Here is a 26,076-nt window from a genome sequence, read left to right as displayed (position 1 = left end):
GCAAATAATTTAACCGAATTGTTCCCCAACAGATCCAGGCAGACCTACTCAGTTCCTGATAAGGACAGAGGGACCTTGGCAACTTCAGTGGCCCAGGTCGGTTTGGGCTTGTTTGGCCCCCAGGGCTGGCAGCAGCTGGTCTGTGGCGACTCCTGCTTCCAGGGCCCCAGGCATCCCCCATAGGGCTTCCTGACCCTTCGAAGGGCCCCAGGTGGCTCCTTCCAGAATCCTCAGGTGTCCCTGGAAGGGTCTCAGGCCACAGCCAGGGGGGAGGGGGCTTCACATAGCCTGTCTCAATTTAGGGACTAGAGCTGGGGTCGTCAGGGCTTCCCTGGATGGGCAGATGGGTCGTTCCCTCCGCTCTCTGCAACGTGGAGGAGGTTTTCTTACCCGGTCATGGCCCAAGGTGGCTGTGACTCCGCCCAGCTTGGCTCCCGGGGGCAGCCAGATGGACTGAGGTGGGGTGAGGGTGGCTTCTGCCCTCAGCCAGGGTCACTGGGTCTGTACCCAGGGACGGGGACTACTTGTAATGATGGGATTTTGCTCGTTGTTTTCAGATTTTTCAAGAGAGGGATAAAATGAGTAAGAGGAAAAAGCTTCGGACTTCAGGTATTTGGACATTCGAGTTGACACTGCTTTATTGCTGCTTCTGGTATAAGAGGAATGTAGGCTTATTTGTTGCAGAAATGCTAACATGATCACATCAAGCTCCTTGAAAAAAAAAAAAGATGATTTAATACATGCTAGTAAGAAAAGTATAAGTTGTGGAAAGTGCATACAGTAAAAAGTGAAAGCTTTCTGGAGCTTCCTCCAATCTCTGGTGGGATCCCACGGTTAGGCCAGGGGTGCACTCTCAGAGATGACCTTTGAATAGAGCTACAAGGTCATTGGGTGTGTGACTAAGTGTTCCACTCTGGAACCAAAACCCTGGATTCATCCCAGCTCTCAGGCTCCCTGTGTGATGGCAGATGACTTACTCTGTACCTCAGAGTACTATAAATAGAGGATAATAAAAGCACCTACCCTTTTCATTCAAACAGTGATTCTCAACCTGGTTGGGGGGAGGATTTTTGCCCCTCAGGACACTGGACATGTCTAGAGACATTTTTGGTTTCTACAACTGATGTGTGTGTGGGCGGGGGGGTTGGTTACTGGCATTTAGTGGGTTGAGGCCAGGGATGTGCTAAATCCTACAGTGCACAAGACAGTGCCCACAATACAGAATGATCTGGCCCCAAATGTCAGGAGTACCAAGGTGGAGAACTCTGCCCTAGAGTTCATACGAGGATTAATATTTGTGAAGCATGAAGGATAGACCCTAGGTAGTACACAAGTGTATGCTGGTATTACGATTCTCCTTCCAGACTTAAAAAAAAAAAAAAAACCCAAAAAACAAAAACCTTTTCATTCTGAAATAATTTGGGGCTTACAGAAAACTTGCAAAAATAGTTCAGAGTTCTTTCTACCCTACCTCCAGCTTCCCCTAAGGTTAATGTCCAGCACAACCATGGGACAATGATCAATCACAGGACAGCATAAAAAGCCAGGGAATGAACCTCAGTACACTACTTCCAAACTTTTTCTATGTATACACAAATACAGTGTTTTTTACTGGAAAATAGAATCATCACACATGCTGATCTGCAATCCCCATTTTTTACTTTATCATGAGCGTCTTTACTTGTCAATATATATATGTATAATTTCCTCATGCACAAAGAAAAACACGCAATATTACATAGCTCCATTTCCCTGTCATTGTCGAAGATAATTTAAACTTCTTAAAAGTTTAGAAATGACTACTTACTGGATAATGAGCATAGGGAGTAGCACTCATTTTTTTTTCCCCACAATGTGGGATAGAAAAATTAGCAATGGATTGAAAATGTTTTGTGTAAGATGAGAAACAGGCTGCTCGGAAACACAGGAATTTCACTGACCTGGGTGGGGGAAGCTGGGGACAGCCAGGCCCACCCACAGCAGGTCATTTGGGGCCTCTCTTGGCAGTGGGCTCCCTAGCTCAGTGGATCCCAGGCTGGCCCAGGACAGCTGTTTCTGTGTGTCCTAGAGGGGGTGGGGACAGAGGAAGACGATTCTGGCAGGTGGTGAAAGAAGCCCTTCCCTCCCAACGTCTTTGGCCTTTGGTGTTGAACATAAGGTTCTGCCTTTAGTTTTTCTTAAATTAGTCCTGTGGGGACAGATCACAGGAAGGAAATGGGAGGCTTTTCACTTCTGTTGATATTTTGGTTTTTATTTGGTGCACATGTCCATTGGATGAGCAAAGTGAGCTAGTGTTTGGGCATCTTAAGCCCAAACCAAATAAACAAAGCTGCTTGATTTCACCTTTTTTTTTTTTTTTGGCAGATCACAAGATGGGAATATGCTTGTGTAAGAAGCATTCATTGGAGCCTTGCTCTGAGTGCAGCACTGGGGTGAACACCTAAGCAGGGTGGGGTGAAAGGCAGGGCAAGGAGGAGATCAAAGGGTGCAACAGACTCAATTCCTGCCCTCATAACCCTCAGGGTCTAGTCAGGAGAGAAAGAAAAATGCTTCTCACTGAGAGTGCTAATCAAATACATAGCAGTACGGTAAAGTTCTAAATGGGCACACCATAACTTACAGAATTCAGAAATTACAGAAATGTCATGGTAGTCTACTGGAGCACAAACAGCCGAGTGAATGCTAATAAGAACCCTGGTGATCAGTATTAGGGAGAGGGAGCTTGTTCAACGGGTTTACTTCAAGGTATGTAAGGAGCTGAGGTTGGAAAGGGTCTACCTGACTGACCTCCAGAAAGATCAGTCCAGGGTCTGGTTTGCCTTTTTGTTCTCTCTGTGGGGTCAGAGGCACAGCACATAGTAGGTGCTCAGTAAATGCTCAAATACACTTAGGTATGCAGGCTCTGGAGTTGGACTGACTGGATCCCATTCCAGATCCCTTGGCCTCCATATTCCTCAGCTTTCTTATCCATAAGATGGGTGTAACAGTGGGAACCCTACCTTGAAGTTTATCATAACACACCCAACTTCTCAGGACAACATCTGTCATGGAACTCACTAGATTCAACCCTTATCATTTGTTTTTTGATAATTAGGTTGGGGCCAGGTTTGGGGAGACCTTAGAAGTCAGCCACTATTGGCAGTTTCTGTGTAAGGAAGTTTCCTTCACTCAGCAAATAGGTGTTAGGCTCCTCATTTTTTTTTTTCAGTGATGGGGAACATACCGCAGAGATACAAGGGACCAAGGGGCAGCTGGGACATCACTTCCCTAGCACTCGACCCTAGGTCCCAGTTTTCCCAGGACACATAATCTGCAGGCATCACGGAAAACTAGAGTTGCACATAATTTAGTCCTGTCTGTGTTTCCTGGTGGTGATTTCTGTTTTACAAATGTGTTTATTCAGTCATCTACCAAGTATTTGTTGAGCACCAACAATGTACTAGATGACCTGCTAGGCACTTGAAACTCAGCAGAGAGAGATAGGCCCCTCCTTGTATTGAGGGAGACAGAAAATAACCAGTACGTCAGATACTGGCAAAACAACAACAACAACCAAAACAACAAAAAACTGAAGTTGGGGTGCCTGGGTGGCTCCATCAGTTAAGCTTCCAACTCTTGACTTCAGCTCAGGTCATGATCTCAGGGTTGAGGTCGAGCCCCATGTCAGGCTCTGCACTGGGCGTGGAGCCTGCTTAAAATTCTCTCTTCCTTCCCCCCACCCCCATCTCTCTCAAACAAAAACAAAACTGTGAAGTGATTAAAACAGAGCATGAGTCTGAAAGGGGTTGCTGTATAGAGAAGTCAGGGATGGCCCTTTGCAGCAACATTTGAGCTGAGACTCATGGAAGCCAGTATGCACCTGTCACCACCTTCCTAGAGAGACAGTTGGCTGGGCCAGGTTATCTCATATAGTTTGGTGCCAGGCTACCTCAGGATTCAGTCTCAGTCATAACCAGTCCTTGGGTAAAAAAGCCTTTGAATCCCATGGCCACCTAAACTCTTGGACAAGGTGCCATCCCATCTCTCTCTCCAGGCTAGAGTCAGAGCAGGGAGTTTCTTACCCTTGGAATTAGCTTGCTCGTGTTGCAGCAGTGGCCCTGCCAGGTTTGGTTGTCAGCCATGGTAGTGCATGCTCCCTGCATCTCCCATCCCTTCATCTTCCTTTCTCTCTAAATCAGGAGGAGGAGTCCGTCCTCTGAAGGCCCCAAAGAACCCAAGGCTAGGAGACTCTGACGGCCCCCCCCAGAATTCTGAGTGGGGCTCTTTGTGTCTCCCTGAAGAGTCAGAAGGCAGATTAGAACCCATTCCCTCTGCAGAGCAGAGGACAGAAGAACCAGTACAGACAGCCTCCAGGTAGGTGGCTTGGAACATTCCAGCAAGCCTCCCCACCGACAGTGGACACAGCACAGCAGCCCAGTAGACAGGATGCAAAGGGGAGGGGACCAACATGACTCATCCAACTCCACACCTCCCTCTGGGGGCTCAGCAGCCCTCCGGTTGCTTCTCAAAGCCTTCTTCCCCAGACTCTCCTCTCGAGCAATAAAGGTTGATATTTTAACCACGAGCAAGGAAAACCTTGGATTTGTCAAGGTCACTTAATAATAGAATGCATCTGTCCTGTCTGCTGGTCAAATCCACATTTATCCCGCATTCCTTCTTCACCAAGAAAGGACTGATGGAGTTGTAGGTCTGCGAAATAATAACCCATGAAAGGGGATAGCAATTACGTGTCAGACAGTGGGCTAATGATAAACACTTTACACCTATCCATTTGTTTAATCCTCATTGCACTGTGAGGTAGGTTTTTATCCCCATTTCACAGGCGAGGACTCTGAGACTTTGGGAGATCAAATGACGTATTTGCCCAAGGCCACTGAGCTGGTGCAGCGCAAGCTGGGGATCTGGCTGTGTCTGGCTCCCGTGCTCCTAACCACCATGGTTTCCCAGCTCCCCCCCCCTTTTTTTTCCTCAGGAATATGTAATTAAGCACAGTGGGGAAAAAAGGAAGATCTGGAGAATAGTTTGTTCATGGGGTTAAACCGCATGTAACTAAAGCAAAGTAGAAAGGGTTAGCAGGAGTTAGGAGAAGGAGGGTTCCTGCTACCAGAAGTCCTCAGAGAAAGCCTCATGGATTGGTCTACCAGATTTTCTGAGTAAACAATTACAGCACACGGTCTGATCAAGAAAACTGTTTTTGGAGGTGGAAGATGTGTGATCTCAGGTCATTGCAGTCTTAAGACAAAAGGTAGCACTGCTGTGTGTGTGCTCTGAAGAGGGGCCACATGTCACACCTAAGCCATTCTCCCAGGCGCCACAATATTACTGTGCTCCCCCCTCCTGGCGAGGCCAACAGGGCTCGTGGGGTCCCAGGCACTGCCCAGCTTGCTGGGTTCCCACCCTCTTTTTTCTAGTTTTGTTTTTAAAATGTTTTATTAAGAAATACCACATGCTGGGTGCCCGAGTGACTCAGTCGGTTAAGCGTCTGGCTCTTGGTTTCGGCTCAGGTCGTGATCCCAGGGTCCTGGGATCAAGCCCTACATTGGGCTCTGCACTCAGCGCAAAGTCTGCTTAAAGATTCTCTCTCTCTCCCTCTGCCCCTTCCCCACACATGTGCTCGCTCACTCAGATAAATACATCTTAAAAAAAAAAAAAAAGAAATACCATGTGCATAGAAGTATAACAGAAAAGAACAATATAAAGCAAACAAACAACACATTTATGTTGAGAAATGAAATCCTAACTAGTACCCTACAGGCCACCCAAACAACCCATTCTGAATAAAAATTTTCAACTAGGGGCACCTGGGTAGCTCATTCGTTAAGCATCCGCCTTCAGCTCAGGTCATGATCTCCTGGTCCTGGGACTAAGCCCCTCGTCAGGCTCTCAGCTCAGCAGCAGGGTCTGCTTCTCCCTCTCCCACTGTCTCTCTCCCTCTGCCTCTCCCCCTGCTTGTGCTCACGCTCTCTCTCTCTCAGATGAATAAATAAAAAATCTTAAAAAATTTTTCTGACAGACTCTTGCTATCAGTATCTAGATTTATTCTATCTCCATCAGCTCCCCAATACAATTTAAACCTATTGTGAAAAAAAAAACTATTACTGTATCTTCATGCTTTTTCCTGTTCCCCTTCTAAAGTTGAAGTCTTAGTTTTAGTTCCAGGTTTTGATCTGTTTTCTTAACAATATACGCATCCACATTTATTTATTTATTTATTTATTTATTTTTAAAGATTTTATTTATTTATTTGAGAGAGAGAGAGAATGAGAGAGAGAGCATGAGAGGGCGGAGGGTCAGAGGGAGAAGCAGACTCCCTGCCGAGCAGGGAGCCCGATGTGGGACTTGATCCAGGGACTCCAGGATCATGACCTGAGCCGAAGGCAGTCGCTAACCAACTGAGCCACTCAGGCGCCCGCATCCACATTTATTTAGATAAAATCATAAGTCTCACATGCTTTTTAAAAAGACCTAATTTTTTTAGAGCAGTTTTAGGTTTACAATAATTTTTTTAAGATTTTATTTATTTATTTGAGAGAGAGAGAGACCGCGTGAATTGAGCAAGCAAGCACGAACAGGGGGAAGGGCAGAGGGAGAGGGAAAAGCAGATTCCCCACTGAGCAGGGAGCACAATGCGGGCCTTGATCTCAGGACCCCAGGATCATGACCTGAGCCAAAGGCAGACAGTTAACAGACTAAGCTACCCAGGCCTGGCTTACGATAATATTGGAGAGAAAGTATGGAGATTTCTCATAGCCACCCCCACCCCCCACACACACACCCCCATCACCATCCCACCAGAGCGGTACATTTGTTACCAAGGGTGAACTTGCACTGACATATGATAATCACCCACAATCCACAATTTACTTCAGAGTTCACTCTGTGTTGTACGTTCGGTGGGTTTGGGCAAATGCAGAATGACATGTAGCCACCATTATAATCTCATACAGAGTACTTTTGATGCCTCAAATCCTGTGTTCCATCTGTTCATCCCTCCCCTCCGCAACCCTGGCACCACTGATCTTTTTATTATCTTCATAGGTTTGCCTTTTCCAGAATGGCAAAGAGTGGCAATCATACAGTACCTACTTAGCCTTTTCAGACTGGCTTCTTTCACTTACGAATATGCATTTAAGTTTTCTCTCAGTCTTCTCATGGCTTGATAGCTCATTTCTTTTAGCACTGAATAATACTCCATTGTCTGGATGCACACAGTTTATCCATTTACCCACTGAAGGCTGCCTCAGTTGCTTTTGCATTTTGGCAATTATGAATACACCTCCTTTTTTAGACACTGTTTTTTGTTTCTGTTTTTTTAAATCTACAACTTCATTTCTCTAGAATTTACAGAGTTGGGGGTTGGAGTGTCATTCCAAATGAGAATTCCTGTTCTTATCCTAGGAGCCAATTCCTGGGATTATAAGAGTAAACTGCTGCCAGATCAGGCAGCTTGGATTCTAAATGTGGGCCTCTGCACCCTTCTTGGCAGCCAAGTGTCACCCTAGGTGCTGCTCCCCTTTTCCATCCCACTCTCTCTAAGCAGGTGCTTCAGGGCCTCCCTTACAGGAGACTGAGCACACTTTGCCTTTGGATTCATCTATTTGCCTCACCACACACACTGACAGCATCCTAGGACTTCAGAACCTCCTCTGTTTTGTCTTTCTCCACCCAGCTCCCATGATGAGGAAGCAGGAGATCCCTCCAGGCTCCTCGGGCAACCAGAAGAGGAGCCAGTTCCCGCTCTTCTTTCCCAGGTGAGCCTGTTTTAGGGCCTCATGTATAACCAATGACACTGCTTCCCTGAAGCTGGAGTTCTTGTCTCCATTCCTCACCAGCAGGCTGACAGGCTGGTGAGACTGCGCTGGGGACGGAGGGCAAGGGCTGCATTTGAGGCTGCAAGAAAGGAACTGGTTTAGCGTTTGTTTTCTGAAACCTCATTCCTCCCCTTATCTTTATTGCTGTTTTGTTCTTGTTGTATCTGGTTTACAGAACTCAGCCAGGAGGTTTGTCCCCCAGTTTGCAAAACCCAGGAAGACAGTGACAAGACAAGCAGAGCTGAGGGAAGAGGACCTTGGGGGTGGAGCCCCTAAAATCAGTCAGGTGAGCCCAGTAGACACAGCTTCTTCTTGGCCCAGACTTGGCAGCTGAGTTCAACCTTGGTTTTCTTTGACACTGGCTAGACCTGTACTTGTCTGCGTGCGCCTTTTCCGTACAGCATGCTACAGATGTCTGTGGAGTGCGTGCCAGGCCCGTGCGAGGCGCTAAGGACAGCTGTGCCTGCAGCAAAGCGGTCAAGGCCACGGCCCTCTTCCCCAGGTTGCATGAGAATAGTAAAAACACAGAAAGACAGCCCATATTCTATCCCTGAACCCCTTTACTTCTTGGAAGCTTTTGTGTGGCTTGGGGCGGGTAGGGGAATGGGTCTTACAATATACTCTCTCATCCTTTCCACTCTGAGCCCCGGGGGTGATGATGTCTCTGGCAACAGAGGCCCCTACAAAAGTGAGGGGTGGGCATTTCCGGCAGCCGTGTTTGTAATCATCCCAAACTGCGAACACCCCAGATATCCTTCAGTGGGTGAATGGCTGAACACACCATGGAACACAACCCAGCAATAAAAGAGAGACAAACTAGTGAAACACGCAACAATCTGGATGGACTTCCAGGGCATTATGTGGAGTGGGAAAAGCCAGTCCCGAAAGGTGATACACTGTAGAGTTCCGTTTGCATGACGTTATTGAAATGAGAAAATTGCAGAGATGGTGGGTAGGTTAGTGGTTGCAGGGTGTTGGAGCAGGGTGGGCAGGGTGGGAGGGAGGCGAGTGTGGCTACACAAGGCAGCACAAGGGATCCCGTGTTGGAGATTTTCCATATCTTGTCTGTGTGGTGGATGCACAGCCTCCACCACGAGGGGACTGTATAGAACTTCATACACACACGCAAACAAGTATAGGTCAAGCTGGAAAGTCAGATAAGGTCGGTGGGCTTTATCAATGTCGGTATCTGGGTTGTGATATTGTGCTCGAGTTATGCAAGATGTTACCATTGGGGGAGACTGGGTAAAGGGCATGAGGAGTCTTTCCCCTCATTTCTCATAACTGGATATAAATCTACAGTGATCTCACAAAAAGTTTAATTTAAAAACAAGGGGTCGGGGCGCCTGACTGGCTCAGTCGGTGGAGGATGTGACTCTTGATCTCGGGGTTGTGAGTTCATGCTCCATGTTGGGTGTAGAGCTTACTTAAAATTAACTAAGTAATAAGAGGGGTTTTAGCTTCACTGTTGACTGAAAAAGTGCGGGAAACACTATGCGTAACTCAGCGGCTGGTTGCCCATGGCTTCACTGAAGTCAGACTGACAGGCTCTGGCCTTCAGTGGTCCGATATTGGCAGTGCAGACCCTCCTAGGAAGGTTGGGCTTGATGGGTGTAGAGAGGTATCTCCCTCAGCGCTGATCACTGTATGAAAGAAGCGTGGGAAGGGGGACAGTTGCTGTCTATAGAGTGCCCTTGGTTACAAACCTCAGTCCCTACCTATCAAATGTAATTATTTGCAGTCCAGTTTGAAGGGAGAGTTGATGGCATGGATGTGAGGGGAAAGGAGGTGATGGGTTGACTCCAGGGTTTGGGGCCTGAATAGCTTGAAGGATGGAGTTGCTGAAGTCGAGAAAGGGAGCCTCTGAGGGCACACTCAGGAGCTGGTGTTGGTCGTGTATCGTTGGAGGTGACCAGGAGATACCAGGTGGAAATGTCAGATACCAGCATCCAGAGTTGGGGGAGATCCAGGGGCTGCAGTGTTTCTTTAGGTTTAGGCCTGAGTGCCTGGATTGAGCTGACATCCTCCTAAAGGACAGTTAGCTGTCTATGTCCCAGCCAGAACCCTCCTTTCCCACCCTGCTCAGGTCATCTCTATCTCTGTTAGGGACAATTCAGTTCTCCCTCTTGCTCTTTTAGGTTTTTATCTTGAAATAATTATAGACTCCTAGAAAGTTGCAAAAACAGCACGGACCCAAGTGTCCCTCAATAGATGAATAGATAAACAAAACATGGCATATCCATACGATAAAATATTATTCAGCCTTAAAAAGCAAAGACATTCTTTTTTTTTTTTTAAGAATTTATTTATTTGGCAGAGAGACAGCGAGAGAGGGAACAGAAGCAGGGAGTGTGGGAGAGGGAGAAGCAGGCTTCCCGCTTAACAGGGAGCCCTATTCGGGGCTCGATCCCAGGACCCTGGGATCATGACCTGAGCCGAAGGCAGACATTTAACAACTGAGCCACCCAGGCGCCCTAAAAGCAAAGACATTCTGACACCTGCTACAACATAAATGAGCCTGGAGGACATTATGCTCAGTGAAGTAAGCTAGCCACCGAAGGACAAATACTATAGGATTCCACTTATAGGAGGTCCCTAGAGGAGTCAAATCTGTAGAGGCAGGGGCTTCTGGGTGGCTCAGTCAGTTAAGCGTCCGACTCTTGATTTCAGCTCAGGTCATGATCTCAGGGTCATGGGATCGAGCCCCACATTGGGCTCCGTGCTGGAGCCTGCTTAAGATTCTCTCCCTCTGCTCCCCCACCCCTCATGGCACACGCACACACACATTCTCTCTCTCTCAAAAAAAAAAAAAAAAAAATTGTACAGGGAGAAGGTAGTTGGTAGATACCAGATGCTGGGAGAGAGGGATAGGGACAGAGTTTCAGTTTGGGAAGATGAAAAGAGTTCTGGAGATGGATTGTGGTGATGTTTGCACAACAATGTAAACGTACTTTATGCCACTGAACTGTATGCTTCCAAAATGGTTAAGATGCCGAGTTTTATGTAATGTGTATTTTACCGCAAAAACAAAACACTGCAGAGAGGTCCGTGTGTGCTCTCCTCCGGTTTCCTCCAGTGGTTACATGTTCTATAACTAGCATCCATTACTAGCATCAGACAGTTGACATGGGCAGAATCCACAGGCCCCCTTCATTTTTGTATCCTTGATCTGTCCAAGAGCCTCCGTGTGCCTGATGCTGGTGGAAAGGAGCTGATGGAAGGAGGGTTCCTGTGTTTCCAGGTCCCCCTCCAGCTCTGGCTCTAATGTGCCCAGCCCTGGTACTGAACCCTATTTGGGTGCATCGTGTTCAGCATCGGAGACTTTGTACAGGGGCAATTACAACTAGAAACATCCTGGGGCACCTGAGTGGCTCAGTTGGTTGAGTGTTTGACTTTTGAGCTCAGGGTCATAAGTTTGAGCCCTACATTGGGGATGAGGCCTACTTAAAAAAATCTTTATTTTTTAAATTTTTTTTAAAGATTTTATTTATTCATTTGACAGAGAGAGATAGCAAGAGAGGGAACACAAGCAGGGGGAGTGGGAGAGGGAGAAGCAGACTCCCCGCTAAGCAGGGAGCCCAATGTAGGGCTCCATCCCAGGACCCTGAGATCATGACCCGAGCCGAAGGCAGATGCTTAACGACTGAGCCACCCAGGCACCCCAAAAAATCTTTAGAATGGTTGATTATTGAAGGCTCAAGGCTGTCTTTTTCTTTCCACAGGAAACACCACCAGAGCCCAGTGCCCAGCAGGCCAGAAGCCAGCTGTGGGAGGAGTCCCTAGGGCTTGTTCCCTGGGAGGCCAGGGAGCTGGGTGCCCAGACCCAGGTAGACAGCACCCACCCTGAGCACAGAGACCAAAACCCCATGACACCTGTGCCTGGCAATGGGAATCCTCAGCCCTCAGCCTCCATCGATGCCTCTCCAGAATGGGGGACAGTGCCCTTGGCCTCCGAGAGGGCCAGCCAGGACCACCTTTCGGAGCAAGGAGCCAAGACACCAGATGGTGAAAGCAGGGAAGGGTGTTGGGTTCTAGGCTATCATGGCCAGAAAGGGCTCCTGCTGAGCAGTGATGCTGAAGAGGAGTCAGACCAAGGAGCACTTCAGGAAACAGGTGCCAAAGGGGGAACAGGGGCTGACCTGCCTGAGAGGCATCAGGAAGAAGGAGACGGCGTCGTAGGTCCCATCACTCAGGATCCAGAGCCCAGATCTGCAGCCCAGGGCCTCTCTGACCCCATGCAGATACCCAGCAAGACTGGCAGGGAAGCAGAACAGAGTTGTAGCAGCCCAAGACACTCCTCCCTTGAGACCATTGTCATCACAGATGTGAGCACAGACCCCACCGAGCCAGAACAGAGGGCTCCAGAGGTGGCCAGGCCAAATGAACAGGCCAGTACCAGAGCACCTACCTGTCCCAGGGGGAAGGCCCCTGATGGAGGCTGCAGTGGGAGCCTGCTCAGCTACGTACCTCTCGCTGGGGAGACAGGACATAGAGGGGAGGCAGGGTGGGAAGACAAGCGCCCTGGCAACACCCCGGGGGGCCCTGCAGTCTCCCTGGCTCTGGATCACAGGGTAAGAGAGCCCACAGTAGGTGCTGGAGATTCCAGTCTTCTAGCCTCGGAAATGGGCCCAGGTGTTGATCAGACAGAGGGGCTCGGAGGTGTGTGTGCACTGCCTTTGCTGTTGCAGCCCACACGTAAAAAAGCCACTGAGTTAGGTTGCCAGAGCCCTGAACGAGACCTTGAGGGGTTCAGTCTGTCTCTTGGAGCCCTTGCTCCACCAGTGCACAGAGAAGCTGTGGGCGGCCCTTCCCAGGAGACCAGGGCCTGCCAGGACAGCATAGATGCCCCCACGGACCCCACAGGCTGGTCTGAGCCCCCTCCTGGCTCTGCAGACCAGGCTGTGCTGGGGGAGTCCCCGGCCCTGGAACCTGACTTCCTGCCAGACAGCCAGATACGGGATGCCCTGGAAGCCCCTGACTTTGAAGCCTCACCTGCGCAGGTAAGAGCTTCCCCACGTTATGGCAGACCATCCCAGGATAGGTGTCAAGTGGCGTGAGCCTCTCCCAAGCCACCCGGTAGGGGGTGTGTGGAATTTGGGGTGCATGGCCATCTGTTTATATAGCACACGGGTGTAGAGGAATGAGTTGGAGCTTTGGTGGGTATGGAGTCAGTGATTTTCCAGAAAGGACAGACCTGCCTTTCTGTAAGGGGTCTGTCTCTGTGGGAGCTGAAGAGCCCCAGGAAGTGACACGCATGTATTCTGTCAGCCTAGGCAGAGTTGATGGAGGTCCTCCCTTCCTTGACTGGAGCCCCCAGTTCTACCCACCCTCTCCACACTTCAGGGCCTGGCTCTAGCTGCAGGTTTCTGAGGGATATAAAGAGGATGCCTGAGACCTTGAGGGGTCACTTTGAAAAAGCCAGCCACGTCAAAGCTGGGTTTGGGGGAGAGGACTTCAGTCCCCAACTGGAGAGAGCCTTTGCCCATCTTAAGGGTCATTTCAGGGTCCTCATACGATTTTTTTTTTCAAACATAGACACAGAATTTTGCTTTCCTGCTGGAATTTGTAGGGACTTTGCTTTCTTCAGGGATCTGCCTGCCCAGCAGGCTGTGGGAGAGCTACCCAACATCACCTTCCCCAGCTGCCGAGCCTGTGCAGGCCATTGGCATTCACCTGTCCGGGGGCGGGTGGCAGACTTGCTTTGGCCCCGCCCCCAGGGAAGCACCACATCCTTGACCATTGGCACGCCTGAGTCTGGGTTAAGTGTTTTGCAGTCACACTCTGAGAGGTAGGTGGTTCTCTTTCCACATCCTGGGTGTGGTTCAGAGGCCGAAGGAGTTCAGGCACCTGCCCCAGGTGACACAGCTGGGAGGGAGACAGGCCGGGTCTGCTCCCAGGTTGGCCTGATTCCACACCTGTGCCTCAGATGCCCTGACCTGGAGCGCAGAGCCCAACTTGCTTCACAAACATCGGGCTCTGTTTCTTCGGCTGTCCTGTTGAGATCTTTAAAACATTAATTCAGTTACATGCTTATCAAGAGCCTGCTCTGCCAGGAGTCAACAGATTGGGCGTGGTCCCTGCCCCTGTGAGGTTTGTGGTAGTACTGTTCCCACCTCTCTCCCAGAGTGAACATTTTGTACCCTATCATTTCAGCACTTAGAGAGTCTTTTCATACGACCCGGCCCTGAAACACAAGCATAGTGTTTCATCTGGTACCCAGCTGAGGAAAGCCAGCTGCTGCAGCCACAGAGGGGAATGTGGCTGGGTTGGGCAAATGTGGGTCTCCAAGGCGCCGCCTTCCCAAGGGAAGGCCAAGGGTCATTTCTGGCCCTTCACAGTGTTTACATGCAAGGTGACTTCAGACCAGGCCCTCCCTGCCACATGTGGGCCCCCGGCTCCTTGTGCCACCCATTTCTCGATCACCAGATGAGCAAGATGATGGAAAATAAGTCACAGTGCAGCCCAGTCCTAGAGTTTGAACACAAGCACCTGGGATAGGTAGGTGTGCAGGTGCCAGCACGGCTGAAATCTTATAACTAGAGCCTCAGCCCGTGAACGATACAAACCCCTCCCTTGGAAAGAAGAGTCTAAGCTACTCCCAGTCTCTGCCTGTTGGGCAGTGGCTAAAGGAAGCAGTCGGGATATTTAGTGGCATCCAGCAGGCAAAGAAGCAAGCCCTTCCTGATGGGCTGCCAGTGACTTTGGGCTTTGAAAACAACAAAGAATCCGCAGTGCAGGGAACTGGCAGACAGCTGGGGTGGGCAGACCTGACAGGTCCTCCAGGGGCGGAGGCGCTGCCCTGACAAGGTTGCTGACGTCTGGACACGTTTTGTTTTGATACTGGGCGTTCCCGGACATGTCAGGGCGACCTCGGCACAAGCAGGTTCCCACAGAAAGGTACCGATGGAGCCCGGCAGGAAGACCTGGTGGACAGGGACACTTGGGAACAGAGTGCAGGTGGATGGAGGGTGGCAGCAGCGGCCTCCCACCAACAGGCCCCCCTCCCCCGCAGCGGGACAGCTTATGTGAGCACTGCTTCAGAGGAGGCAACTGGGGGCCTCACAGAGGTTACACAGAAGTGACAGACCAGTTTCAAACCCAGGTCCCCTCCCAGGAAAGCATGGTATTTTCTTCTTGTAGTAGCTCCCTTAGGACCTGACACTCACCACAGGGCTGGTGGAGCCTCTGTACCCTGCATGACGAGTGTCATTTAAAAGCTGATTCCAGGGCCTGGGTGGCTCAGTCAGTTAAGCATCTGCCCTTGGCTCAGGTGGTCCTGGACGGAGCCCTGTGTTGGGCTCCGTACTCAGCGGGGAGTCTGCTTCTCCCTCTCCCTCTGCTGCTCCCCGTGCTTGTGCTCTCTCTCAAATAAATAAATAAAATATTTTTTTAATTGTTTTAATTTTTTTTAAGATTTTTATTTGAGAGAGAGAGAGAGCATGAGCAGGGTGGAAGGGCAGAGGGAGAGGGAGAGGCAGACTCCCTGCTGAGCAGGGAGCCTGATGCGGGGCTCGATCCCAGGATCCTGGGATGATGACCTGAGCCGAAGGCAGATGCTTAACTGACTGAGCCACCCAGGCGCCCCAGTAAATAAAATCTTTAAAAAAATAAAAGCTGATTACAAGTCCCTCTTGGGTCGTACAGTGATGGCTTCCAGCACATTCAGTACAAGGACTGCCCTTGTGTCAAACATTTACACAGCCCTGGTGGGAGCAGTGGTTGGAATGTTAGGAGGGGGAATAATCCTCAGGGCCAAGAATGGCCCGGTGAGTTGGGTGAATTGTATTTTATTCAGAGTCACTTACATGAAACAGTAGCCAGATGCCTGGGAGGTACTGTGTTGTCCACAGCAGGCACTGCTGGCACTTGGGTCCAGATCGTTCTCTGGGGCGGGGCTGTCCTGTGCAATTTTGGGTGCTGAGCAGCACCCCTGGCCCCTACCCACTGGACGCCGGTAGCACTCCCCCCACCAAAGTGTGCTGACCAATGTGAAGTGCCTAAGGGTGATCATCCCCCCGTGAGAACCGTTGGGCTACAAGCAGTTCTTTGCGTCTGTTCTTGGGATTCAGGGACAATTTGCAGGTGTAAGCTATAGCTCAAGGCCTTCATCCCATCCCCCACCCGTCAGGGGAGAGGGGCCTGCTTTTGAAAGGACGTCTTTGGAACAGATCCCTTCTTACTCTAGGACTTTGGTCTCCTCAGAAAGGCCATGGATTGGCCACTCTACCCCAGCCTCTTTGCCTCTTTTCAGAGGGACGTATGTCCCCTCCATGATTGAGCTTGACATTTTCCATGAACATTAAACCACTGTTGACATTTTTTTTTTTTAAAGATTTTATTTATTAATTTGACAGAGCGAGCGAGAGCAGGAACACAAGCAGGGGGAGCGGGAGAGGGAGAAGCAGGCTTCCCGCCGAGCAGGGAGCCCGATGTGGGGCTCGATCCCAGGACCCTGAGATCACGACCTGAGCCGAAGGCAGACGCTTAACTGACTGAGCCACCCAGGCGCCCTCACCGTTGACATTTAGAAACCTAAGCTTCTCCGGGTTATCTGGCTCTCTACCCTATTATAAATTTTTCCCTGACCATATATTTGTAAAATCTTTCCCTGGCACAAAACAGGTGGCTTACCTGGCCAACCTCTTCCCCTCAACACTGGGTGCCCACCTCGCTCCACTCAGCATCACTGAGGGTCTTCTCTGTACCTTTCTAGATACTGCAGGACGAGCAGGAGACAGTGCGACGCCTCAGCTGTCAGGGACAGAGCCATCGGCCAACACAGATCAGCCCTTCAGAAAGCACAGACTCAGCAGGGGACACCAGGGTCAGGCCTCACATTGCCCTGTCTGCTCCTTCTGAATGGGGAGGGTGATTGCAGCCCGGGTTGGTGGCCCCCAGGTCTAGCTGTCAGGGCATGCTGTCTCTTCGCTGCACCACTTTTCTTCTGCGGGAGTCTCTACCTCTGTGTTCCTGACACAGCCCAGGAAATTGAGAGGTGCCCTGCATGTCCTCTTCCTTCCCAGTGCAGGGCTTAGCCAGCGAGGCCATTCACAGGTGTGTTCTCTCTTCATAGTCGTTTCCTACGGGGACCAGGCTGGGCTCTTGTTGGCCTGGCACAAGCCCACATGCTGATGGAGGCCTTCTCACGGAGCTCCAGCTGAGGTAGGCAAGAGGGAGGCTAACCCAGGACTCTCGCCCTTGCAGCAGTCGTCCCTAAGTCCCTGCGAGGGGAGAGTGTCGCTGCTTTCCTGGCACTGGCACCCCCGTACTCTCCCTCACCTCAGCCCTACCTCTCCCTCCATGGGTCTCAGGAAGGGAGCCGAGCCCCGTCTTTCACACTGTGCGTGCCGCTGCTCCCCGCAAGTGGAGAACTGGTGATCCTCGATCTACAGCTAAACCAGAGTCTCTCCCCAGGGCCCCTGGGATAGTACCCCCCAGTTCCATAGGTTGTTTTAATGTACTAGATGTGGTTTTCTAGAGAGAGGATCTAGAGCTTACCCTGAATCTCTGTGGAGGGGAAGGGGACCCAGACGGGGATAAAAACCAGTGGCCTTGGGCCCGCCCCCACTCTGGCATCCAGAGGGCCCTCCTGAGGTCCTGACTTGTTCCTGACTCGCCCCATCTCCTCACTTGGCTCAGTGCCCTGAGGCAGGCTGCTTTCTCTCCCTCCTGCAGGCCATGGAGAGAGAGAGAGAGAGAGTGTGTGTGTGTGTGGGGGGGGGGGGTGTTGGGGGGTCCTCTCCACCCCAGAGCTTCTCACGTCCATCACCTCCCTTTGTGTCCTTCCTCCCAGCCCTGCCAGCCGTTAGCGCTGGGTTACAGTCCTCTCCTGTAACCTTGTACTTGAACTGGTCTCTCTGCACAGGCTGCGGCTTATCGATTATTCATGGCCAAGTTTCTGTTTCTGTCTGGCAAGTGGTGTGGAGGAGGGGTGAGGGACACAGCCCTTGGCAGAGTGTATCTCCTTTCTCTTTCTCCTCCTCCTCTTCAGCGTAGAGGGTGGCTGCGTTTCCATCTCCTGCTCATGCACACATTTGTACCACCTGTTGCCACACACACACACACGCGCACGCACATGTGGGGATCAGGGGCAGTTTATAGCTAGAGTGACCCTACTATTGTTTAAGCAAAGAGAAGGGAGATTCATGTCTGAATCTCCACTGGCCTCTGATGTAACCCACACGGACATCTGGAAGCCCCCCAGGCAGGTCATGGGTCTGGTTCAGTGGCCCATGGCTGAGTGAGACATGCAGAGGCTAAGGCCAGGCCGGCCTGCCATCTCAGGGTGACTGAAGCGGGTGGAGTAGAACTGGAGTCCCTGTAGTGATAGCCCAGGAGACACTGCCACGCTGGGGTGGAGGAGGATTTAGGAACAGCTGTTGGCCTGAGTCCAGGAGGGCAGCCCTCTGCCCACATCCACAGGCCGCATGCATTAGGTACAGCGGGTGCTGTGGTGCATCTACCCCTTCCATAGATACTAAGGCCATCCAGTGCCAGCTTTTCCAGGAACTGCTCTGGGCACGGGGGAGACAGTGTGGGACAAAACACACAGCTTCCATCTGGTGGGGGTGGGAGGGTGAGAGACAAGCAAATTAGTCAGATGGTGGAGTGTTGAGAAAAAGACAGTGAGGAAGGGGTTAAAATTTTAACGTGGCGATCAGGGAAGCCTCCCTCCCCCCACCAGGAGGAGACTTTGGGGAAAGAACATTCCAGGGCCCTCAGAAGTGCTCAGGGAACAGCCAGGAATTCAATGTGGCTGGAGCAGGGGAGGAAGGGGAAGGGGGGCGATGGGGGCCTGGAGGTGCTGGCAGATGGTGCAGGGGCTTCGGGGAGGGGTGCTGGGCTGGGTTTCTATTTTCACAGCCCACCCCACCCCAGTGCTGAATGGGGGACAGGCTGTAGGGGCCGGAACAGGGGGCCAGGGAGGCTGTGGCAACTGTCCAGACAAGGACCGAGGTGGTCGGGAGAAGAGGCTGGACTCTGGGTGTGCTCTTGATGGTAGAGCCAGCTGGGTTGGCCATCAGTGCTCTGCCTCTGGTGGTTTCATATCTGGAAAAGGTATTAATATCTAGAGAAGACAGCTCCAGGCCCAGCAAAAGCCCCCAGAACAGAGTTTGGCAGAGCTGTCCGGTGAGGTCAGACCTCCTATCTTCCCTCCTTTCCCGCCAGGACCTGTGTAGGGATCAAGGCCTGTGAAGCCGCCAGGATGGAGGATGCAACAGACACCGTGCACGGTCTTGTTGTTGAGCTCTCCAACCTGAAGTAAGCACTGGGCTAGGCTCCATGGATGAACGGGGCGGAAGGGGTGGCAGGGGGGATGGGGCCTTGGGGGATGGCAGGGAGGGCCCAGGGCCTGCATCTGCCTCTGTGTGTCCAAGACCTGTGCGTGTTCACGTGTGTGAGCTTATGTGGGAGTGTGAGCAGGCACTTGTGCCCGAATGGGAGGTGTAGTCCCCACTTGGGCGTCTGGTGGAGCACACACAGCTCCTGTTGCAACTTCCATGCAGCCGGCTGATCATGAGCGCCCACCGGGACCTGGAGGCCTTCAAGCGCCTCAGCTACCGGAAGGCGAGGCTGGCAGGGAAAGCCCCGGCACCCTACACATCAAAGGGGGCTGGGAATCTCCCTCCAGGGCAGCGATCCTGGAGGGATTTGTAGATTACTTCCAGACCACCTCAGGAGCACCTTGTGTGCATGCACGTGCACAAACTCACGGCGCCTGTGCGTGTTTGCTCTGCACTGGCCCCCAGAGGTGCTGCCGCCAAACAGCTGGGAACATTCCCTCAGCAGACCCCGGAAAGCCTGCAGGGCCCTGTGTGCCCCCTGGTTTATCCTGTAAGATGCTCCAGCAGGTCCTAGTGGGCCCTAGAAGCCTCCCCTCAGATGACCCAGAAGTCAGCTTCCCATGGGAAACAAAAGAGGCCGGGCCCATGTCAGCTGCCTCCCTTGGGAGTTGGTAAGGGACGGAACTTGCTCTCCCCCCGCACCCCGGGTTACAGCAGAGGCCACAGGCAGTCAGCAGGAGGCTGGCTGTGCTCCCCACCCTCCGGAAGCCAGCTGCTTCTGAGCAGAGCCCAGAGCCACCCAGATGTTTATCTGGATTTGCGAATTTCGTTCTTTAGCTCAGGTTATGGGAGGTTCAGAATTTGTTTCTTTCCTGGTGGAGAAAAGGGCTCCCTTTGTTGGTTGTACCTTTGTTTTTCTCCGGATTTCCATTTTATTTCTTCTGCTTAGACCATTAATAAATGTTTCCCTAGTGTGGATCTGTGACCTGCTATTTGGGGTTTGAGGTATTTTCAGTTCCTTAATGTTCCGCCCACCAACCTCCCTAACCACCTCTTTCTCCTTTTACTTCTCATCCTCCCCGGGAGGGCAGGTTGGGCTACTGCAGGGCCCTGTGAATCAAGGGGTCCCCACAAGTTACTGAATGTGTCGGAGTCTCCAGGAATGGGTGGCTGTGTGTGTGCACGTGTGTGTACACATTCAAGCACAGACACCCCCATATCGTGGAGCAGCAAGCCCACTGAGACATCATAGCTGATCACCCAACTGGAGAGCTGGCAGGTTTGCTTTCAGTTCAGATGGCCTTACCCATCCTCTGAGGCACAAGCTGCTTCTAGGCCCCAGACTGGAAGGAGGCAGTCCTGGGGGACTGTGACTGATACAGACACAGCTAGTGCCAAGCCTTACACAACCCTGATGATGTTGTCATAAGCAGGTGCTGCCGCCAAACCCATTTTATAGAACACAGTGCTTCTAAATTGGTGACCAAAAGGTTGACCAGACCCGAGACTTTATCAGTCCTTTGGCCTGTGACTCCCACACCCTGATTCCTACAGTCAAGGCAGGTCTCCGCTCCCACTGCCTTCTTAGACCCCGGGAAACCCCATGCTGGAGGGAAGTGGCGGGGGGTCAAGGTCCCCCACCACTTCTGGCTGGATGTGCAGCTCCTCCCTTGAACCTGCCAGGACATGTCCATTCTCCTGGTTCCGTGGGTCTCAAGCCCCAACAGCTCTGGTCTATACAATCAGCACTTGCAAACAGCTGGGGGTAACTGGGATGTTGTGTCCCCTAACTCAATTTGAAACTCTTGGGGCTGCTAAGGAGCCCTCCTCTGTGTCTTCTTTCTCCTCCTCCCCTCCCCGCTCCAAGCCTGGGCAGCAGGCTGTCTTCAAGGGTTGTCTCCCATCCCCAGCTCACCCCAGCTCACCCCAGCCCTCCTCCTTCGGTGGCCTCACGTCCTTTGGAGTTCAAGTCCAAAGCCAAGGGCAGAGGGGACCTGCAAAGTCCAAATCCTGCTCCCACCCAACTCTGGGAGACAGTGTGGGCTATTAGGGATGGAGCCCGGGTTCCCAGGCCAGCCCTTGGCTTGGGGGAAGAATTTGAACGGACACTTGCCACCTGCTGCCCTCTGGAGGCCAGAGGAGCAGACTGGGAGTAGGGATTCCCACAAACACAGCCCTGGCCCAGGAGAACTGGGTCACACTACCTGGGTGGTGATGGATCTCCATCCCTCTCCCATTTCTCCCCAGGCAGAGCCAGATCACCTCCATGGTGCCTCCTGACCAAGGTCTTGGCTGGCCCACCCCCCCAGGACATATTCCCATTCTTTGCCTAGCCCTGCACCCACGCCCCCAAGTCCTTCCCTTGTTCTGAGGAGTCTGGCGTGTGACTCCCTGGCCCTGTTGCTGAGGCATCTGTGAGGACCCTAACATTCACTGAGGGCCTCCTTGGTCAGGATGATTTGAAGGAGGAGGGAGGGCTTGGTCTAATTGTCTCTCAGTTCCCCTCTCAGATCAGGCCCCCGCCTCCAATGTGGAGAATTCTACCTATTTGGCATGTCATTGTGTGAGGGATGGTTGGAAGGGAGTTTGAAAATTCCAAACATCATAGAAATGGCTTCATGGCGCTAACCTGGCAGCGAGTGCCATGCTCAGAAGTGCTGGGGTGACCCCTCAAAACCCCACAGTCACCCTGTGGTGCCCACTTCCATTTCTCAGCATAAAGCAGCTCACCCAATGCTCCAGGATCAACCAGAATCCAAGTAACAGGTGGGGACATGTGGGGGCTCATGGATGCAGTCAGGATAGAAAAGAGGTGCCCCAGCCCCTCTGGAGCTGTTCACGCTACCTCATCCCAAGACCTGGGCTATTACGCTGATCCATTCGTAAGCATTTATTGAGCGCTGACTGGGTGCCCAGTGCTGGGGAAGGAGGGCCAGGGTCCTGAGGGCCACCTCCTTCCTCATGGGGGCTCTTTCAGCTGTGCTCTCAGGCCCTGCTCTCTTACCAGGCCTCCAGGCTGGGGCAAGGGCCGAGGGACAGGTCCCTGCAAGGTGGATCTTCCCGGAAAATACATCCTCCATCGAGCCTGGGTCCCCACACCCAGGGGAAGGCAGCATCTCCATCCTCCCTGCACCAGTCTCCTAGGCAGAAGTGGAGGGGCAGCAGGAAGAGGGTGAAGGTCCAGAAGACTTCCCAGCACCTTTGGAACCTGGATTTTAAAAGGAGAAAAACAATAATAGGGTATGATTCAATGCTCCCAAAGTACGGGTTCAAACTTCAGGGCTTTGGGGCTCTAGCGCCACCTGGGGGCTGCTCCTAGAATAGCACCCCTGTGACACTCCAGGCCTGGCCAGCCCAGGGTGGGACCCAGAGCTGGACACAAAGCACAGAAACTCTAATTCTGGCTGGCTGTGCTGCCCCCTGGTGGCCGCAGGGCTCCGGGGACCCCAGATTTGTTACACCCAGAACATTACAGGAGGCTGGCCTTTCTACCAGTCTGGTGGTAAGGGGGGCTCCACCCCACCCTCCATGCCTGGGGAAGGGAACTTTCCTGTTCCCTCCAACTCAAGAGAAAAAAGAAGGTTCTGAGACCATCATCTCTATGTCCCCTCAGCTCCCCCCACCTCCCAGGTGGATCTCATTGAATCTCTTGGGGGAATAGTATCTACTCAATTCTTCGGTCAAATGTTCCCTGCACAGCTGCCGGGGGTGAGGGTGGGGTCGTCCCGCCCAGTCACCTCCCTCAAGGAGCTCACACTCTGATGGGGAGGCTGTACCCACACAGGGCACCCAAAAGGGCAGCAGTATGGCCCAGTCAGGCCCACCTCCCTGTTGGCTGACTTCTGCAAAGACAAAGTTGCTAAAACAATTTCTGCTTTAAAACCCCACAGGAGCTGAGGCCTTTCACGTCTATAATAACAACCACTGCCACGTACGCTCAAGCTACCCAAAGCAGCCTCCCTGCTCCCTGGCCTTCCCACACGGCTGGGAGCTAGTTAGAAATGCAGGTCCTGGGGCCCCACCCGGGCTTGCAGAAGACCTGCAGAATTGGAATCCACATTTGATGAGACAGGGTGACCCCACGTGGCGGGCCAAGCAGTGTGGGGAGAGCCAGACCTCAGGGAGGCTTCAGCTAAAGATTTCATAAGCTTTCACCCCAGCTGCCCTCCTGAGCTGATCCACACACAGCAAACTCCCGATGTTCCTCTCCAAACCTACATTTCCCTGGGTGCCAGGCCCCTCTCCCTCCTTGCTGCCATGGACACTTCTGCCTGGAGGACTAGTGTCCTCACGATCCAACCAGTCAGCTGAGGTCTAACACACTCAAACATGCAGACCTGGTCTTGCCCCTTCCATGGTTCCCTAGTACCCAAGTCCAAGACCTATAGGCTCTTCCGCTGGCCCCCAAATCTCTGACACCTCCCTCTCTACCAAACATGCACCCATTTTGTTCCAGATACACTGAACTTCACTAAGTTCCTGAACGAGCCCCAGTGCCTGGGCTACACTTCTAGCATCCATCAAACCAAATTAGACTTCCAGAAGTCACTTCCTCCAGGAAGCCCTCCTGGACCCCTTCATCTGGATCAGGTGCTTCCTCTAGACTCCTCCATTCAGCACTCAGCACACTGTTTTAAATGCCGTTCTCCCTTCTACCTTTTTCCACTGCTGGTACAGCCCAGCACTTGGCACAAAAGGCACACAAGCTATTTGGCAAATGAGTGAACAAAGGAGGAGCATGAGGAAGCTGGGGTTCAGAGAGGCTGAGAACTTCTCTCAGGCTGCACAGCTCCTAAGTGCCAAACAGGATTTGGAGCCCCTGCTATACCTAACTGCAGATCCTGTCACAAGTCCCCATAGCCTCCCTGACAGAGCACCCCATGCCTGGAAAAGGAGAGCAACTTCCCCATGGGCCCAGAGAGGTCCCCTGCGCAAGGCCACAGATTAATCCCAGCCCCAGCTTATTCACACTGGGCAACACTTCTAGAATATTGTTCTAAGTTTTCTACACTGATTATTTCCCCCCAACCCTCTAAAGTGGGCACTGGGGTTAATCCTACTTCACAGAGGCCCCGAGGGCTTAGCCACAAGCCCAGGGTCAGCCCCCTCCACACCAGGTCCCCCCAGCCACCTGCACAGGCTGCTCCTGCTCGGCGATGCCCTGAGTCCTGCGTCCTTGCCTTGTCAGGCCGGGACACCTTCTTGCCAGCTGAGTTGCGGGTGGTGTAGCTGTAGACAGAGGTGTAGCCCTGGCCAGTGAGTGGGCAGAAACGGCGTGTGTGGGCACGGTCGCGCGTAGCACCGCACTGGGGGCACACGTAGTCACGCAGGATGGGACACAGCACTCGGCCCGCCTCATCCTTGAGCACGTGGGACTGGTAGATGGCCCGGGACTCGCCGTTGTGTTTGCAGAAAGAGCACAGGCGTTCAGGAGCTGGTGATTCCGGGCTGGGCCTCTGACCCCCTGGTCCTGGAGCTGGCTGTGGCTGGGGGTCCAGCCTGGTTTCGGGCTCCTCTTCCCCGCGCAGAGCCCCCACCAGGCGTGCCAAACCCAGGTAATCTGTCCATAGGTCGAAGGTTCCCATAGCTGGGCAATGTGTGCCAGGCAGAGGGGCAGAGAGAGAATAAACCCTGCGTGCCCAAAGCTCGTCTTTCTACCCCTTCCTCTCTGCCCCTCCCTTCCCCTCTCTGGAGCCTAGGAGTCTGGGCTGTCAGTTCTCTCCTTATACCTCCAAGGGGGTGTGAAGGGGGAGGAGCAGGCTGTGGGAGGTTCCTTACTGTCACAGGGGGTCTTGCTGCTGCTCCCCCATAAATGCACCTGCCAGGGGATGCATGCTCTCTGGGTGGGTGGGGGGCAATGGGGGGTGACAGGACACAGGCTGCAGGGGGCCCCCACCACAATTGGGAGACACCCCCCCAGAGGGCACTGGGAGGGCTACCCCTGCCTACCCCTCCTTGGAGGAGGCCTGTGAGGCCTGCCACTCCTGCCCCACAGGGTGATGGCCGGGGGGTGGGGGTGGGGGGGGTGGTGTGTGTGTGTGTGTGGAAGCCCCACCCCAAAGACAGGCATTGATGTAGTCAGTAACTTAGTAACTTCTGTCTTCCTTCCCTTGGGCTGGCGGGGGAGGAGCCAGGTGCCCCTGGGCTCTTTGCGGAAGGGGGGAGCTACTGATGCTCCATTTGTCTCTGGAAGGGGGATGGTGCCTGGCTCATGGGAGGGGGAGGGACAAGGATTAAGGCCCCTAGCTCAGGTCTCCCTCAGGGAGCTTTCACACCCATTATCTCAGTGGAACCCCCATTTAATGGATGAACTCACTGAGGTATAAGGCCACCTGCCCATACTAACTCACAAACACAAACACAAAAGCCTGCCTCCCCCATCCAGTTACTGTAGTCCCCAAGGTTAGGTGCTGGCCCTAGGGTGGACAGGAGGTGAGACAAAACATTATGGAGGGGAGCAGAGACACAGGTGGGCTAATGGGGGGACCCCCAGCACTCGCCAGTGCCTCAGTCCTCACCCCCTCAAATAAGACCTCCAGGAGTTACCAGGTGGGGCAGAGACTGGCAGATGGAAGGATCAGCGGGCACCAGGGTGCTAAGTGGGCGGGCAATCGAGGGTGAAGCAGGGGACTGTGGGTGCTGGGCAAGGAGAGGGAGAAAGCTGGGCCCCGGAGTTGGACATGGAGAAGAGGGGTTATGCTGCCTGCCCGCCCCATTCATTCATTCGTTCATTCACTCATTCAAGAAACCTTTACTGAACCCTCTGGGAACGGGGCTTACCAACCCCTCAGAAAGATTTTCCAGGTGCCCAGCCCTGAGCCTGTGATCTGCCCCCCAAACTCCGCCCCCACACACACCCCCAAGGATTTAGTCCCCAGTCAGGCCTGATATCAGGATCCCAGATGCCAGCTCTCTCCAAGGGGTGAGAGGCTGAGGTCAGGGCATTGTATGAGTGGGTCTTGTCCCCTAGCCCATTCCCC

At 52.6% G+C, this 26,076-nt stretch overlaps 2 protein-coding genes across 2 annotated transcripts; one reads left to right on the top strand and one right to left on the bottom strand.

Annotated features, from left to right (window-relative positions):
- The first annotated feature begins 35 nt into the window (after positions 1-35).
- CUNH19orf57 (chromosome unknown C19orf57 homolog) lies at positions 36-21,383 on the top strand. The gene is made up of 10 exons (XM_032395962.1): positions 36-96; positions 558-609; positions 4,179-4,353; positions 7,670-7,751; positions 7,987-8,097; positions 11,534-12,382; positions 12,500-12,811; positions 16,885-16,973; positions 18,981-19,073; positions 19,319-21,383. Exons 2-10 carry the CDS (start codon positions 579-581, stop codon positions 19,467-19,469), a joined length of 1,893 nt encoding a protein of 630 aa, XP_032251853.1. The 5' UTR covers positions 36-96; positions 558-578; the 3' UTR covers positions 19,470-21,383.
- On the bottom strand, positions 21,378-24,922 carry NANOS3 (nanos C2HC-type zinc finger 3). Its single transcript, XM_032396139.1, has 2 exons — positions 24,228-24,922; positions 21,378-22,304 (listed from the first exon to the last, which is right to left on the bottom strand). The coding sequence occupies exons 1-2, from the start codon at positions 24,679-24,681 to the stop codon at positions 22,237-22,239; spliced, it is 522 nt and encodes a 173-aa protein (XP_032252030.1). The 5' UTR covers positions 24,682-24,922; the 3' UTR covers positions 21,378-22,236.
- Positions 24,923-26,076: the final 1,154 nt, after the last annotated feature.

Source organism: Phoca vitulina, unplaced genomic scaffold (assembly GCF_004348235.1).
Source record: "Phoca vitulina isolate PV1807 unplaced genomic scaffold, GSC_HSeal_1.0 scaffold89, whole genome shotgun sequence".
Taxonomy (NCBI): Eukaryota; Metazoa; Chordata; class Mammalia; order Carnivora; family Phocidae; genus Phoca; species Phoca vitulina.
This window is presented reverse-complemented; position numbering and strand designations above follow the sequence as displayed.

Bases quoted from the DNA above. Each gene is read 5' to 3' on its own strand.
- NANOS3 (XM_032396139.1), bottom strand. From the start codon at position 24,681: ATGGGAACCTTCGACCTATGGACAGATTACCTGGGTTTGGCACGCCTG. The intron at 22,305-24,227 runs GTGGCTGGGGGG...TTTAAAATCCAG, and splicing joins AGCAGGAGCAGCCTGTGCAG to GTTCCAAAGGTGCTGGGAAG.
- CUNH19orf57 (XM_032395962.1), top strand. From the start codon at position 579: ATGAGTAAGAGGAAAAAGCTTCGGACTTCAG. The intron at 12,383-12,499 runs GTAAGAGAGCCC...TTGCTGTTGCAG, and splicing joins CCCTGGCTCTGGATCACAGG to CCCACACGTAAAAAAGCCAC. The intron at 19,074-19,318 runs GTAAGCACTGGG...ACTTCCATGCAG, and splicing joins GTTGAGCTCTCCAACCTGAA to CCGGCTGATCATGAGCGCCC.